The 15440-nt window shown below is 38.3% G+C and overlaps 1 protein-coding gene and 1 long non-coding RNA gene across 2 annotated transcripts; one reads left to right on the top strand and one right to left on the bottom strand.

The window, feature by feature from the left end:
• Positions 1-602: 602 nt before the first annotated feature.
• slco1d1 (solute carrier organic anion transporter family, member 1D1) lies at positions 603-13952 on the top strand. Its single transcript, XM_032504896.1, has 15 exons — positions 603-808; positions 1546-1615; positions 4923-5064; positions 5408-5540; positions 6063-6187; positions 6314-6460; positions 7133-7231; positions 7694-7951; positions 9110-9274; positions 10172-10367; positions 10695-10860; positions 11002-11186; positions 11403-11467; positions 11619-11736; positions 12861-13952. The coding sequence occupies exons 2-15, from the start codon at positions 1565-1567 to the stop codon at positions 13072-13074; spliced, it is 2064 nt and encodes a 687-aa protein (XP_032360787.1). The 5' UTR covers positions 603-808; positions 1546-1564; the 3' UTR covers positions 13075-13952.
• Positions 13953-14199: 247 nt separating this feature from the next.
• On the bottom strand, positions 14200-15134 carry LOC116672926 (uncharacterized). The gene is made up of 3 exons (XR_004327689.1): positions 15122-15134; positions 14648-14650; positions 14200-14385 (listed from the first exon to the last, which is right to left on the bottom strand). It is a non-coding gene; the product is annotated as an uncharacterized LOC116672926 (long non-coding RNA).
• Positions 15135-15440: the final 306 nt, after the last annotated feature.

Raw genomic sequence — 15440 nt, 5'->3', positions numbered from 1 at the left:
TTTATTACCAATTGAAGTAAGCAATAAATTTTTTTGTACTTTGGGTGCACTTGCCCTTTAACTGTAAATCTGCTAAACTCTTTGGTGTAATAAAATATGCAATACACCATGTGAAATACAGCTGGCAAAGAATTACATGGGATTTTTTTTTCTGATGTAGACCTACTCTTACCAAATGTAATCAGGCCATGTGATGTATGATACTCAGCCTTTAGGACAGCCAGAGGGGAAGCCATTGTTAGGGGCCATCAATAGGACAGGAAGACTTTGATTAGGCCTCGGGAACACCCAGCCTTACAAAAGCTGAATTTCTCCAGGAGAGGAAAAGCATTTCAGTCTTTGAAAACCAAACTAACAGAGACAGCAGGCTGGTAAAATAAGCTTTGGACAGCTTCACGCTGCGGCTGTTTGTTGTAGCAAAGAATGGATATTTGGGAAGCTTATGATGTTTACAGAGGAGGATGTGCGAGTGTGTGCAGACCGTGAATGTCAGTGTGTGTTTGTGTGTGTGTTTGCCTTCGGTGAACCTCTGAACCTTCCGGTGCTGGTCAGACATACATGCTACTGGACATTACCCAACCTGAGCAGTCACATTTGGGTTTGTTTGTGGGGGCGTTTGTGTGAGTGCTGGAGGGGTTGGAGGGCTTTTTATTGACATGATCAAGAAGTTCACATGTTGGCTGGGTTACTGATTACAGATAATTGCCTATGATAAGACTTGAAGCACAAAGTCCTGCCAGGTACAGCAAGCCTTCAGCTACTTTACCACATCCTTCCCATCCCTCATAGGACCACTGCAGCCTCTTAGGTAAATATATTTTCTGGTTTTTACCTTCTTATAATTCTGCACTAAGGTCTTTGTGATGCACTGAGGAAAATATTGTACTGTTCACTTGTGTTTCAGAATAAATTACTGTTAATTTACTGTTAAAACCTTTTGTAACAAATATTAATTTCTAAGCTTCTTCAAAATGCATATACCAGTATATACAACAGGTTATAGACTCTATCACACTGCACACTGACAATGAACTTGTTATTATTGGGATCAAAACATCAGCATTAATGGGAAGAATCCTGGGGCCACGTTTTTGGACTTTTTGGTCCCAATGCATGTACTTACACACTGATTGTTTCAATGCCGGTCTTTGTTTGGTTTTTGTATGTATGCTACTGGATAATTTGGAGTTTTGGTTCCTTTGGCTTGGGGTTAGGATCAATTGGGCATACGTGTAACTCTCACCCACTTGTGTGTTTGTGTGTGAACGCGGGTTTGTGAGTATGTTTGTTTGTTTCATTTGTACTTTGGGTGTTGATTTTTGTATATATTTGTCTTTTTTACATTTCGTACTGTGTTGATTATATGTATTTTTTTTTTCATGTGTTTTAAAAAACATCAACAGTTACTTTATTTAAAACAAAATTAAAGTTGCAAGAAGTTCATTTTTTAATTTGGAATCTTTTAAGGAAAAGTAATTTGATAAAGATCTCATAAAATGAACATAATCAGCCCCAAACTCTGATGTGCTCATAATCTTTCTGCAGGTCCCTTGGCAGCAGCATCATGAGTGTAGAGTCCAAAAAACCACGTGCAGGTTGCTGCTCCAACTTCAAGGTTGGTGTTGTTTCAACTTTTCAATTTTCCAGTATTATGCAATTGTCAGGAAATATCGTTCTATATGTACTATAATATCGCTTTGTGTAGGGCCTTTATCATTTAAATCCATGGTTGTGAACAGAAATAGACCTGTGATAGTGCCAGGTTCTACAAACTCATTGTGAAACTGCTTTTCTTTACCCTAACCTTTCTTGGTATTTTATTTCTGGGTCAGTATTATTTTCGAAAGACAAATGCCAGACCTGACAAGGAAGTAAAAGGCAAAGCATTAACCCTCTGAGGTCTAAGCCATTTTTTCACCAGTATTTGGTCATTTGGTTTGCTTGTGTAACAATGCTTGTATAACATCAACCCTGCACATTATGCAATGGGATGCAAATTATAGACATTATGTTTTTCAGGACAACCTGGGCTATCAGGATGTGTATGCTGCAGTAGTGCTGCATGCATGTATAAATTGTAAAATGATTACAAAGACAAAAGAAAAAGAAAAGAGGTTCTTCCTTGTCTTTGCAAGTCTTGGCAATCGGGGGAAACAAAAATAACTCTGTAACCAACACAAACAAAAAAATATTTCAATTTTTTCCCAGAAAAGGCTATACATTTTTTATTAAAAAACTAAGTTGTGCCATCTCTAATGCATATCCTGTCTGCTACGAAACATCAGGAGGCCAAATCACTCATCCAGGATGACCTGCAGCTCTGCAACCACACACGCACACGCACACACACATGCACAAGCACACGGACACACACACACAAACACACACACACACACACACACACTACATACAAGGCCCTCTTGTCTGTATCAGGTTAGGGTTATATATTGGCTGAGTGAGCTGCCTTTCTTTCACTTTCTGTCCATTTCAGTGTAAATAAGTCACATAAATAATGCGCCCTGGGCTAACGACTTACAATACCATCCAAATGCGCAAAGAAGAATCTGTGCAATATTTATTACATTTATGCTGTTAAATCATTATTTGTTGGCTCGGCTTTGGCTACAATGTATGCTACTTTATCATGCAAAGTCTCTGAAAAGACACTGCAGCTCCAGGCTGGAATACAGAGCTTTTGCAATCCCTCTTTGGAAAGCACCAGGTGGGAAATTTAAGGATATGCAAACCGACCAACACTAGCTCGAAGTGATGTGGATATATCGAAGATTACATAACGTGACTTATGAATTCAAAATTATGGATTTAATGTGCAAAAACACCACTTCCTGGCTAGATTAAAAAGCTTCTGGAAGCCCTATGATCGTATGGAAGACCTTGCTGTGCATTTCTCTGCTTCTAAGCAAAAATTATATTGAAAATTACATAAAAGGTATATTTTAATGTCCCATGGGGTTGAGAATTTTTTTTTCTCTTTACCAGACTAAATGAGAGACCAAGTAATAACATTCACTGCTTGATGTAGGGGCCTTGATTAAATCCACGGTTGTAAACACAAATGGACCCAAGATAGAGCCATGTTATAAAATCTCATTGTAAAGCTTTTCTTTACCCTTAGTTGTCTTGGTCTTTCATTTCTGTGTCAGTATTATATGTGAAAGACAAATGCCGTACTTGAGACAGTAATGAAAGGGCAATGCATTAACCAAAAAAACCTAATTTCTCTCTCAACCAGATAAAATGTGATACTTTGACACCAAATGAGACTTTGAGTCCATTAAAAGGGTTTTACTTGCTCATAGAATGGGAACAGAGCAGTTTATGAGTGTAAAGGAGTGTTGAAATGAAAATTGCATACAGATACAGTTAATACTCGGTAAAGGGCTTTCAAGGATTAAAAACATGTTAGCTGTGACCAGTATCAGTGAGTTGTTTTTTATTGGTACTTTATCAACACGGTTTATTAGATGTGTTCTGATAACATTATCAGACCAATAGCAATTAATTTTGGTTGAGAACATTGTTTCGTTGCGTGTTGAACTCTGGCGGAAATTAAATTTTTTCTACCTGTGGAGCTTTATCTGTTCTTGAAACATATTCACAGAACAGTCTATGAACTATAGCCCAGTGTGAATCCCTTTCAATCCGTATCTGTGTGGCAAGGATATGGCTGCACACATTGTTTGCTTTAGTGGTAAAAGCAAACTCTAAAAAGGACTCCAATAAGTTATCCAAGATTTAAGATTTTAGTTATTGTTTCATTTACAGAACTCAGACTTTGTATTTATTTCATTTGACAAAATATGGTGTGACAACTTGTATACTATGATTCCAATGTTGTCTTTCTTTGTCTCGACATGATGTTGAAACGATAAGATTAAAACCTATTGTACATTAGATTGCATTAGATTTCTTCTACAAAGTATTACATCTAATTCAATTATAATAAATCCAATCAATGTTGAAAGCAGGTGTGAAGTAGTAAATGTGTGATCCTAATCCGTCATAAGAGGAGGACGCTATGTGTTAATACAGTCATTCACCATTTCCCTTGACGTCTGTGCAAGATGCAATCACATCCTTTTATCCTCTGTTTTGGAATAAACCTTTCACAGTATTACTGGAACTTAACAAAAACAGATTAATTCTCTCACTCGGGTGTCTTTGTAAATGTAATTATTGTAAATCAAACTACAACAATCATGTTGCATGTAAAGATGTTCTGAGAATCAGTCTGAGCGATAACTACGGGGTCATTAGTGTAGCAAAACTACTTGCAAATGTGCATTTGTATAACAATCCACGTGTGCTTATTGAGATTTTTAAATGGGCAAACAAATTTATAAATGCGTACTTAGATTTGTGAATGTGTACAGAAATCTGCATATTTGGAATCCATGTGTGCGTAATCAGGTTTGCAAAATCTCCAAATATGTATTCAGATTCACAAATGTACTGAGATTTGTAAGTGGACGGATCTTTAAATGTAGACAAAGCTGTGTAATGTGTAGATCTCTGCCACGGCAGCAGTCACATGTAAAAAGACAGTAAATTGAGAGGCCTGCCGAGTTGCAACCAATAATTTGTCGGTGTTTCCAGCTCTTGGAGAAAAATACTTCTCAGCCAATAATATCTAGGTATGCATTTACAATTTTGTCTTCCACACACGGATTCTGAATACACATTTGCAGATTTCTGTACACATAAAAAAACATAGTACGCCTTTAAAAATTATTTTACATTTTCATTAAAAATGCACACGTGGATTGAAATACAGATAACTCTCCACACATATTTGCAAATAGTTTGCTACAATAATGGTAGGTAACCCTTTTAACTAAACCTAATAAGAGAAAAATTACAGTTTCCTCCAACATGCTTATTGTTTGTTTGTGTGTTTCCAGCTCTTCTTGTTCTCGATGGCATTTGTATTCTTTTCCAAAGCCTTTGGTGGAGCCTATATGAAGAGCTCCATCACCCAGATTGAGAGGCGCTTTGATATCCCCAGCTCCCTCATAGGGGTTATAGATGGCAGCTTCGAAATGGGTATGTGCAGCTTTAAAAAAAAACAAAAAAAACATTTTGGATTGGTTTTTGTATAAAACCCAAATGTAAAATGTTAATTATTGAGCTTTGTAGGTGCTGGTTAGTGGATTTTGTGTCTGTTAGACAGAGCCAGGCTAGTTTTTCCAGCCTTTATGCTAAGCTATGCTTAGCAATACCTTCTGACTCTAGCTTTACATTAAGAGTTCAAAAATGAGTGAGGTGTATAAGTCTGATCGTCTAACTCTATACAAGAAACTGGATATGTGTATTTTCACAAATGTCAAACTGTGTCTTTAAGCAATTATTCAATCTTTCATTTATTGAGTTTCTTTTACCTTTACAGGTAACCTGTTGGTTGTAGCCTTTGTGAGCTACTTTGGTGCTAAGCTCCATCGTCCCAGGCTGATTGGAATTGGCTGTCTGATCATGGCTGCTGGATCTTTCCTTGTAGCATTGCCTCACTTCTTCCAGGGACTGTTAGTAACCTTTTTCCTTTCTCTTTCAACATTCAAATGTCTTATATGTAACATACAGCAACATTTGTGGCGCTGCAGCAAAGACACACAGTATTATTAGAACCAAAATGCATGGTTCTTGGTGGCAGAGCTGCTGTGGATGCCGAGAAAAGAGTCAATGAGTTACTAGTGTTCTGGGTACAATGTGAGAGATATATATAACATCATAAAATAACAATTTTACTTTTTTTACCTAATGCGAGCATGGTGAGATTAGCCTGTTGGGGTTTCAGCTCAAAAATGAGCTGTTGGTCTACACTGAGTGCCCTACCCAACCTGTGTCTGTGTCCTGGGGCCTCCAAGTTCAGTGGACACAGCAGACTATCCAGTGCTCTGTGGAAATAGGACTACCAGGACTATTTTTTTAATTGGTTTACTAGTTTAATTTAGTAACGAGTGTTAGTTTTAAAACTTAATTCTGACAAAAAAAATACAAGACCCGGCTTAGACAGTTGTGTAATATTTATTTTTTATTTTTTTCAGGTATAAATATGAGACCAGTGTGTCTCACAGTATAGATACCAACAGCACTGCGAGCATCCTGCCCTGTATGTCAAACCACAGCCTGGCTGTTGCAGATAAAACACCTGATTTAGAGGCCAGAACAGGTATACGGCACTTAGATATGACAACAAATCAATTTCTTCATAGAAACAGAAGCTATGCTCTATAAAGAATTTTTAATATCATTTATGGTTTCATTTCGCATTCTGAGCCCAGTTTTCCTCTCTCAGCTTGTGAAAAGGCAGCTGGCTCGTCCCTGTGGATCTATGTATTCCTGGGAAATATGCTGCGTGGAATTGGAGAGACTCCCATCATGCCTCTGGGTGTGTCCTACCTGGATGACTTTGCCAAGGAAGAGAACACTCCTTTCTATTTGGGTTAGTTACTTTTAACCTCCCATTGTCTGTGATAATTATTTTATGACATTTTGCCAGACTTTACACCTGTATTAGTTTAAACCAGGGGTCGGCAACCTTTTCGTTAAGAGGGCATTTTTTAAAAGTTCTTGTTAATGCATGAGCTGTATCATTACTACTTACCTGCCATCATCTAGCAAGCCCGCTCAGGCAGTGTTTTTTTTTTTTTTTCCCACGTGCGCCACATTCTGTAAAGAAATCAGCAACACCAGCCAATCACAAGCGGAGAAATGGGAAATGGGAAAAAACTCAATCAAACTACTGTGAATAACGGGCTGCTCACCTGCCGATGGCTGTGAAAGAGGTCATTTGGTATGTGGATGGGAAGGCACTACACTTCAACATTCCCAAGTTGTTACACATATTGGCTAAGCTACCAAAAGGTGCTAAAGGTTGCTGACCCCTGGTTTACACTCTTTCCTGTTTGTGTTGGTTACTTTACACTACTTAAGGGCTTAGCTACATAATCATTTTACTTTTTACTATCTACTTGCTTACAAAGTCTCCCACTTTTGGTGGTTAGTTGCTTTTCTGTGTGCCTAACCTGTATTATTTGAATTATTCTCGATTTAATATGTGTGATGACAGTACTAGAGCACATAACCTTTCTCTCTCCATTTCTCCATTTCCCAGCCTGCATCCATACAGTGGGAATCTTAGGACCTATGTTTGGGTTCATGCTCGGGTCCCTCCTTGCCAAGATCTACGTAGACATTGGATTTGTAGATTTAGGTATGGGACTTCTCAATATCAGGAAAAAACAAGATGTCTTAATGTGGCAGAAAATGCAGACTTTAATTTTGCTAGTTCTCACACAGTTAGTCAGTTTTACCCTAGATTGATTAGATTAATTTTAAGTAATTGGCTGAGTTGGAGACCTTTAACACATAACATCTGTCAAAGTCTGGAATTAAATTGCCCTTTCATAAAAACAGTACCTCCTTTTGAACTTACAGAGGAAGGTTGTATTTAAAGATTAAACAGTTTGTCATTTAGTGATTATTAATCTTTCAGAGACAATAGGTTTTATCCTGTTGTCATGGTAGGACCATTTCAGTGTCTACTGCATAAATTAAAGCTGTCAGCTCCTACAAATGTCAAAACTGTTAAGACAGAAAGAGTCAAGGGTTACAAATGAAAGTCCTTTAAACACTTCACAATAATCTGCCGCCTTTGCTCATCTTCCTTTCCCAGACAGTGTCACCATTAACCATAAGGACTCCCGCTGGGTGGGGGCCTGGTGGCTAGGCTTCATTGTGACTGGCACCGTCATCCTTCTGTCCAGTATCCCATTCTGGTTCCTGCCCAAGTCTTTGCCCAAGGAGGGCCAAGAGCAGAGCAAGAGTAAAAGCACAGAGCTCACCACAGTGGCAGAGCAGGAGAATTTCCTGCCAGATGAAAACCAGGATCATGAGGAGAAGAAGACAGTTACATTCCAGGAGCTGGCTAAAGGTACTTTTCAAGATTTTCCTATCAGTACACACAAATCAATGTGTAATGTGCAAACCATTTTTAGGGTTTAAATGTGTTTAATCATTGACAAAGTAAAGTCCAAACAAACCAGTGCCCCAGATCAGTAACCCTGAATACTGGACTTGCAGTAACTAACAACCATGCAATCTGGGCAAAGGTTAAATCACACTTCATGAAATAGCAAAAGCAGTTAGCTAACCTAATTATTATTTGGAAGTGATATTACTTCCACAAAGCAGAAAAAAATAAATTAAAAATGTGAGAATATATAACCAAAGAGTTTCAATTTATAGAGCGCAGACCTCCACCAAGGCATGTCCTGTCTCACAATGATAATGCAGTGTGAATTTACGCAAAGTTATTTTCCGATTATTCCAACACCACATAAATGCAGCACAAACGCCCTATCTTGTAATGTTAACAAAAGTGAAAAATAATCTGTGTATCCGCCCGTCATTCGGGTCCACTCCAAAATTTAATTGGTTCTTCCTTGGCTCGTGTCACTTGTCTGGCCATCACCAGACCAAACCAAGCTCAATAGATTTGAGATTTAGCATTTGGCTGGGGAGTCTGCTCTGTATTTTCTCTGCACAAGAGGCGTGACCAATGGGCATAGTTCAAATGACTCTGTACGCAATTGGAAAGTCCTTCAACCAATCAAACCAATGAACCAGGTGATGTAGAAGCAAAAGCGGCATCAATGGGTTGCTACGCTTTGGTGGCGTTTGTTGGCCACCTCTATGTTGAATGTAAACAAGAAGTTGCTTGGTCGCTTCTCTATCAACATCGTGTTAAACACGCCAATGGCTAGATAAATAAGCCAGTTTGTGATTGGTTCATGCTAAATTGTGAACTAAAGCAGGAGAATTAAACATGCAGGTTTCCAGACCGAGCTGCAGGGCGAGCGGGGTTTGCCCAGTCTACCATGTCACAATCCTGCTGACCGACAAACAAACCACCAAACAGACAAACAAATGGACGAACCAAACTAAAAACATAACCTCTTTGAAGGAAGTTGTTTTGAGGACGCTAATGTATTCTGACTCTAACAACAATAAGGAAGCCATCTATAAAACTCTCAACAAAACTACTTTATCTTAATGCTGCAGTCTCTCTTTACGCTATGTTCTTCACCAGATTTCATTCCATCTTTGAAGAGACTCTTCAAGAACAACGTCTTCACGCTGATGGTCCTTACACACCTGGTGGCTGTCAACGGCTTTATTGGCATGATCACTTTCAAGCCTAAATTCATGGAGCAAATCTACGGCCAATCAGCCTCCAAGGCCATTTTCATTATAGGTACAACAACTAACACCCATTCACTCTGCCTTTACTGATCTTTGCAACTAAAACAATAATGTTATTGAAGGGAAGTGTGATTGGGAGAGATACAGTTGACTTGAAATGTAAGCACTAAGTAGACCACTTTGGCCTTCTCTTTTGTGTGTGTGTAAAGTAGCACCCTGAGCTATGATTATCTATAAATGACTGTTTGCCAGCCCGGCTGGCTGACGTTTTTATTATTGGAATAGTAATATTTTAAATATATTGTTTTACAATCACCTACTGTACTGTTATGAAACCTCAAAATAGAACAACAATTGGCTGCTGAACAGAACCACTTTAATGCAAATGCGTACAATGTGGTGTACATGGAAAGATTGAAAAAGGAATTAGCTTAAAAAAAGGAAATCCATATATAGAGCCAGTTGTGCCAGTGTGAGTGCATTAGTTAGCAAATGAATGGATAACTAAAGTATGGAAAAATGTTTCAGACAGTTTCCTATGGGTAATAGAAAAACTGTTAAATTAATTGGCTAAAAGTAAATAGTTGAAATAGTTAGCTAAGTAAATATGGTAAAACCAATAAGCGCTGATTTTTTTTACTTTAACTTTATAAAATCAGATTCTGTGTCTTAGTTACAATGATGAACATGACAGGTGGTCATGAAGCGGTACTCAAGTTCTTCTGACAGGGGCAGGGCATTTAGAAAGGGATATTAACCAATATAACTGTCTAAAATTGAAAGACATCCTTGACATGATCTCACAATTCCCTAATTGCGGTTGTACCCTTTAACAATACCCAATGTTAATGAAACATAACATTGTGATCAGTAGGATGTTTTCATTTTATTGTGTTTCCAGTGTATTGATGATCCATCCATTCACCCATGCATGTACTCACCCATCCAGGTATAATGAACCTGCCAGCAGTAGCTTTGGGCATCATCACCGGAGGTTTTGTACTGAAGCGTTTCAAGCTGGGTGTCATCGGAGCAGCCAGAGTGTCAATCACTGCCTCCGTTGGGGCCTTATGTCTGCTTTTCGTTCAGATCTTCCTCCACTGTGACACGGCAGAGGTGGCGGGTCTGACCGTCTCATATCAGGGGTGAGTGGCATGCAACTCTTGTTTTAAGTTATACAAGTTAGTGGAGTTAGTGAAGGGGTGGTTCCATTGCAAAGTTTCCTATCACTCAGTCTTTGGTTTTAGTTTTTGTTGTTTAAATTACATATTTCCCCCAAAATGTTGGGTGCACAACTTACATAACACAATAAACATACAAATGCTAAATAGACCTACAGAAAAGGTCAATGTTTGCAACTAAAAGCTGTTTGATTCTATAATGAGTTAAGCGTGATCTCCAATGACATGGATTCAAGCTTTAATGGAACAGTATACCTTTACAGCATTTCTGTTCACGTCTGTGTGCACCAGGGTTCCTCAAGTGTCCTACAACCAACAGACCTTGCTGTCACAGTGCAACATGGGCTGCTCCTGCTCAATGAAGCATTGGGACCCAGTATGCGCCCAAAACGGAGTAACGTATGCCTCACCTTGCCTGGCTGGTTGCCAGACCTCCACCGGCACTGGCAGAGAAATGGTAAGACAGTCATTTTTATTGCCCGGACAGCATTGACGTTCTGTTTTAAATCTTGTTTGAAAGTCATGTATTGTGTAGCAGCAACCCGGCTACATTCCACAGCCAAAGGTCGTTATTCACATCTGTCTTCCGGTTCTTTAGACGTTTCATAACTGCACCTGTGCTGGGGAGATGATGACTCCGGGCATGAACTTGTCTGCAGTGCTGGGCCAGTGCCCCAGGAGGAGTGACTGCGATTACATGTTCAAAATCTACATGACTTTTTCTGTTGTGGGATCCTTTATTTCTGCCTGCGGGGGCACGCCGGGATACATTGTACTGCTCAGGTTAGAGACACTAAAGCTAAAACAGGCTCAGCTCACATCTTTTACGGCTGAGTATAATTATACCTTGCAGTGTCTTGTTGATTTTTGACATTTGTAATCACTTTGTGTTAACTGTCTTTGTAACACCATTGTGGATAATATTGCATCCTCTGTATTCTTTAAGCTAAAATGCTTATATCATGGTCTGATATGATAATGTTTGGGCTTATCTTCCAGGTCCATACAGCCAGACCTGAAGTCACTGGCTTTGGGTATGCAGACACTGATAGTAAGAACCTTAGGTGAGTATCACAATATAGGGTTTGTAAAATCATCATGTTAAAGGTTTGGCTTTTTAGTTTTAGCCCACAGGACTATGATTATACTGAATGCAATAATTAGTTAAATTGTGTGTTATTAGCTGAAAGACCATGTGACTTTCTGTGTTTTCAGGTGGAATACCTCCTCCTATATATTTTGGAGCACTGATTGACCAAACCTGTTTAAAGTGGGGTACCAAGCATTGTGGAGGACGTGGAGCATGTAGACTCTATGATGCTAGTAAATTTAGGTACAGTGAAACCAGACTTAAATTTGTTTGCTAGAATATCCTACTTGTAATAATCCTAAAAAAAGATGAACGAAAAAAACTGAAACACACTAGCTGAAAAACTAGTCCATGCATTTGTTACTTCCAGGCTGGACTACTGTAATTCCTTACTATCAGGATGCTCATGAGTCCCTTAAGACTCTCCAGCTGATCCAGATTCATATTCATCATATTTCTCCTGTATTAGCTTCTCTGCATTTGCTTCCTTTAAAATCCAGGATTGAATTTAAAATCCTTCTCCTGACCTACAAAGCTCTAAATGGTCAAGCACCATCTTATGTTGAAGAGCTCTTAGTGCTTTATTGTCCCACTAGACTACTGCACTCCCAGAATTCAGAGTTACTTGTGGTTCCTAGAGTCTCTAAAAGTAGAATGGGAGCCAGAGCTTTCAGCTATCAGGCTCCTCTCCTGTGGAATCAGCTTCCGGTCTGGGTTTGGGATTCAAACACCGTCACCAAATTTAAGAGTAAACTTAAAACTCTCCTCTTTGAAAGAGCTTCCAGTTAGGGAGTGATGAATCGCAGCGTTCTGCCTAGACCGCTGGGAGGAGGGTGTATAGCTACAGACACGGCACCCCTTCTTTTCTCTGCTTCTCTTCATAGTCGTTAAATGTATTTCTAAAAGTTTAATTGTTTTTATTTAGCAAAGGGGACATTGTTGTGTACAGTTAGAATTAATCTTATATTAACTACCACAATATTTTTATATTTTGATACATTCTTAATATGAAGCCACGGCCAGCACCCAATTACTTTGCATAGCATAAAGACTAGTAGACCAGTGGGAAACAGCTAGCTCTGTCGGCACCTTTAAGCTTATGAATTAGCATGTTTTGTTCTTTTTTTTATCTATACAATACTTAAAGAATACAAACTATGAGTTGAGGTAATTACATGCCTTATGTGTAGGACTATTTCCAGGAAGTCACTGCTCCCATAAACAGATTTCTACACTTTTTACACAAAACACAAGTTTCACTCATAAGTAATATTTTTGTCCCAAACTCAGACAAAAAGGTCTCAATGAAAGCACTTCAATGATGTGAAAAATTAAATGTAACCTGTTCTTGTGTACTTTACTTTCAGGATGACATTCTTGGGGTTGATTACTGGACTCTACTGTCTTTCCAACATACTCTGGGGAGGCGTCTACCGCACAGTTGTCAAGAGACAGAAGAAGTTAACATTGAGGAAACAGGCTAAAGAAAATGGACTAGAGGGTAACACGGTGGATAATGGACACGCCAACATCAGCATTGGCAAAAACAAAGAAGATGCAGACAATGAGAGCACTATTTAAGGTATTTGGGGAAAGCAACACCATTGCATTATGCAGGTGAACAACGCAGATTTTCCATTGCCGAAGTACTGTGCTGCATCCATAGTGGACCAAATGTGGTAATGGTACAGTGTCAGCACTCTATTGTCTTCGAGCAGTACACCTCTTTTATTTTTACAAAGATATCATGCTGAAAATATCAACTGCTGTTTGTTTACTTTAAAGGTCAAAGCTTAGTTTTACTATGAACACCAATCAAATGACATTCAATTATATGCAATCCACTTCTGCACAAAAACATAAACTTAGAGGTCATTTTTAGCTCTATTTCAGACAAGAAAACATATTGGGCACTGTTCACTCATGATGATGTTCAACTATGAAACATTTCAGTATGATGTCAAATGAAGTAAGAAAAACAATATGTTAAATATTTGGAGGACAACCTTACTTTTTTTGGCAGTTTGCTGCTCCAAACAAACCTGCTTGCACTGAGGCCAAGTATGAGTAAATTAAAAAGGTGAGCGCAAATGCGCTTTTTCGCTTATTTGTCAAAAGTTAGATAAATAGACCAATATCACTCTCATGTCTGTTAGGTAAACATGTGAAGGTAGCATCAGCAGCGTGTTAGCTGTGTCCAAAGGTAACAGAATCAGCCTACTAACACACCCTGTTCCTATTCTGTGTGGTAAGCTGAACTAAGCTACCTGGCTATCATCAAATTTGAACAGCAGGCTTGAGAGTGATCAATCCTTTCATCTAACTGTACATTTTGTTTCTTGAGAAACTAAAGAAGGGTCAGTCAGGCTTTTAGTCATGCGAAAAAAAGTATTTCTTAGTACCAAAGGTAAACACACACACACTCACACACGTACGCACACACACACGCACGCACGCACGCACACACACACACACACACACACACACACACACACACAAGCACACTGTTTTTCATTAACAGGTGCCTGTTTATTCTGACTGTTGCCCCATTACCAGTTGACATGTTCTGGATATCTCACCGGTCTGACATTTACACACACTTCTTGTTACATTACATTTTGATAAACAAGCCCTAAAGGTCATGAACACTCATATAATCCTCTGACTCACTAGTGTTTAGGGTCTGGGAAAGTTTTCTACAGTTTGGACAGTGGACTAAGAGTGAGTGAAGTGTAACTTAAACTTGATTGTACTTTGTTTACTCTGTTATACACTATAGTTGTCAATGAAAATATATCATCAGGAAATATACATCATTTCTGTTAATTATGAGAATTTAAATATTGAGTTTGATATGTTATTGTTTTTCCAATGTATTAGGTTTCAGCATTTCTTGAACTGTATCTGTTATTATTAAAGACAAATTCTAACAAAATGTGATCACAATATATGCCGTTATTAATTCTTTTCTATTTTCACACTTTCACATTTTTGGCCCTCAATTTACACATGACAAGTTTTCCATATGCTCACTGTTATGACCCTCCTAAAGCAGCTATCATAAGACAACACGTGCTCATGAGCCGGGTCACTCGCAGCAATAACATAGGGGTCATTAGTCTTAATAATGGCAGTCCCATCTACACCTGTGGACCTGCTGACCTGATAGACTGGGTGAGTTAATGTACAATCCCTCTTCTAAAAATAAAAGTAATGTTGTTCATCTTCAGTCCCTTAAATGAATAAGTAAACAATGACACAAAGAGAGTGTCTAAAGTGTTTGGCTTTAATATTTTTTTTTTTAAAAATTCACAATACTAGCTTGCAGCCTCTAAACTAACAATACAATTGATATTTTGTGCAATGGTGTTATTCACCTTTCACAGATCATGGTAGGATAATTCACTCGTTTTTCATTAAAAATGTACATGTTCAGACTCTTTTTTTATGAACACTGGAAAAAACCTAGATACAAAGTACATTAGTTTTACATAACAATTTCTTTTTGCATTTTTTTAACTTTTTCATGAGATGAGGTTCATAAATAGAGATGACACCATGTTTCTTCAAGCTTGTATTGAAAATAAACTTTATTTATGTAATGTTTGACAGCAACGAAGCAAAAAACTCTTTTTACTTTTCTAGATTTTTAAAACTTTAAAAAGGATCAATTTCGCCCGCAACATGATAAGAGTGTTAAAGTTGAAGGTTGTTATTCCAAAACCAGGTCCATCAAACTTTAACTCCTCTTTCTTTACTTTGTGCCTCACCACAAATGGTCTTTCTTTAATGGACTACATTTTTCTTTTTATTTATGTTTACTGTAACTGTTATGACCAATAATTACAATACTGTATGATTGTTAAAAGTGGTGTAGTCTACATGAGACGCAGGTATATGCAGTACACCAACTGAGAAAGCTTCAGGATTTCCATATACCTACTTAA

The sequence above is a fragment of the Etheostoma spectabile genome, chromosome 23 (genome assembly GCF_008692095.1).
Source record: "Etheostoma spectabile isolate EspeVRDwgs_2016 chromosome 23, UIUC_Espe_1.0, whole genome shotgun sequence".
In the NCBI taxonomy this organism is placed as follows: domain Eukaryota; kingdom Metazoa; phylum Chordata; class Actinopteri; order Perciformes; family Percidae; genus Etheostoma; species Etheostoma spectabile.
The sequence above is the reverse complement of the archived record's forward strand: the minus strand, read 5'-3'. Positions and strand labels throughout refer to the sequence as shown.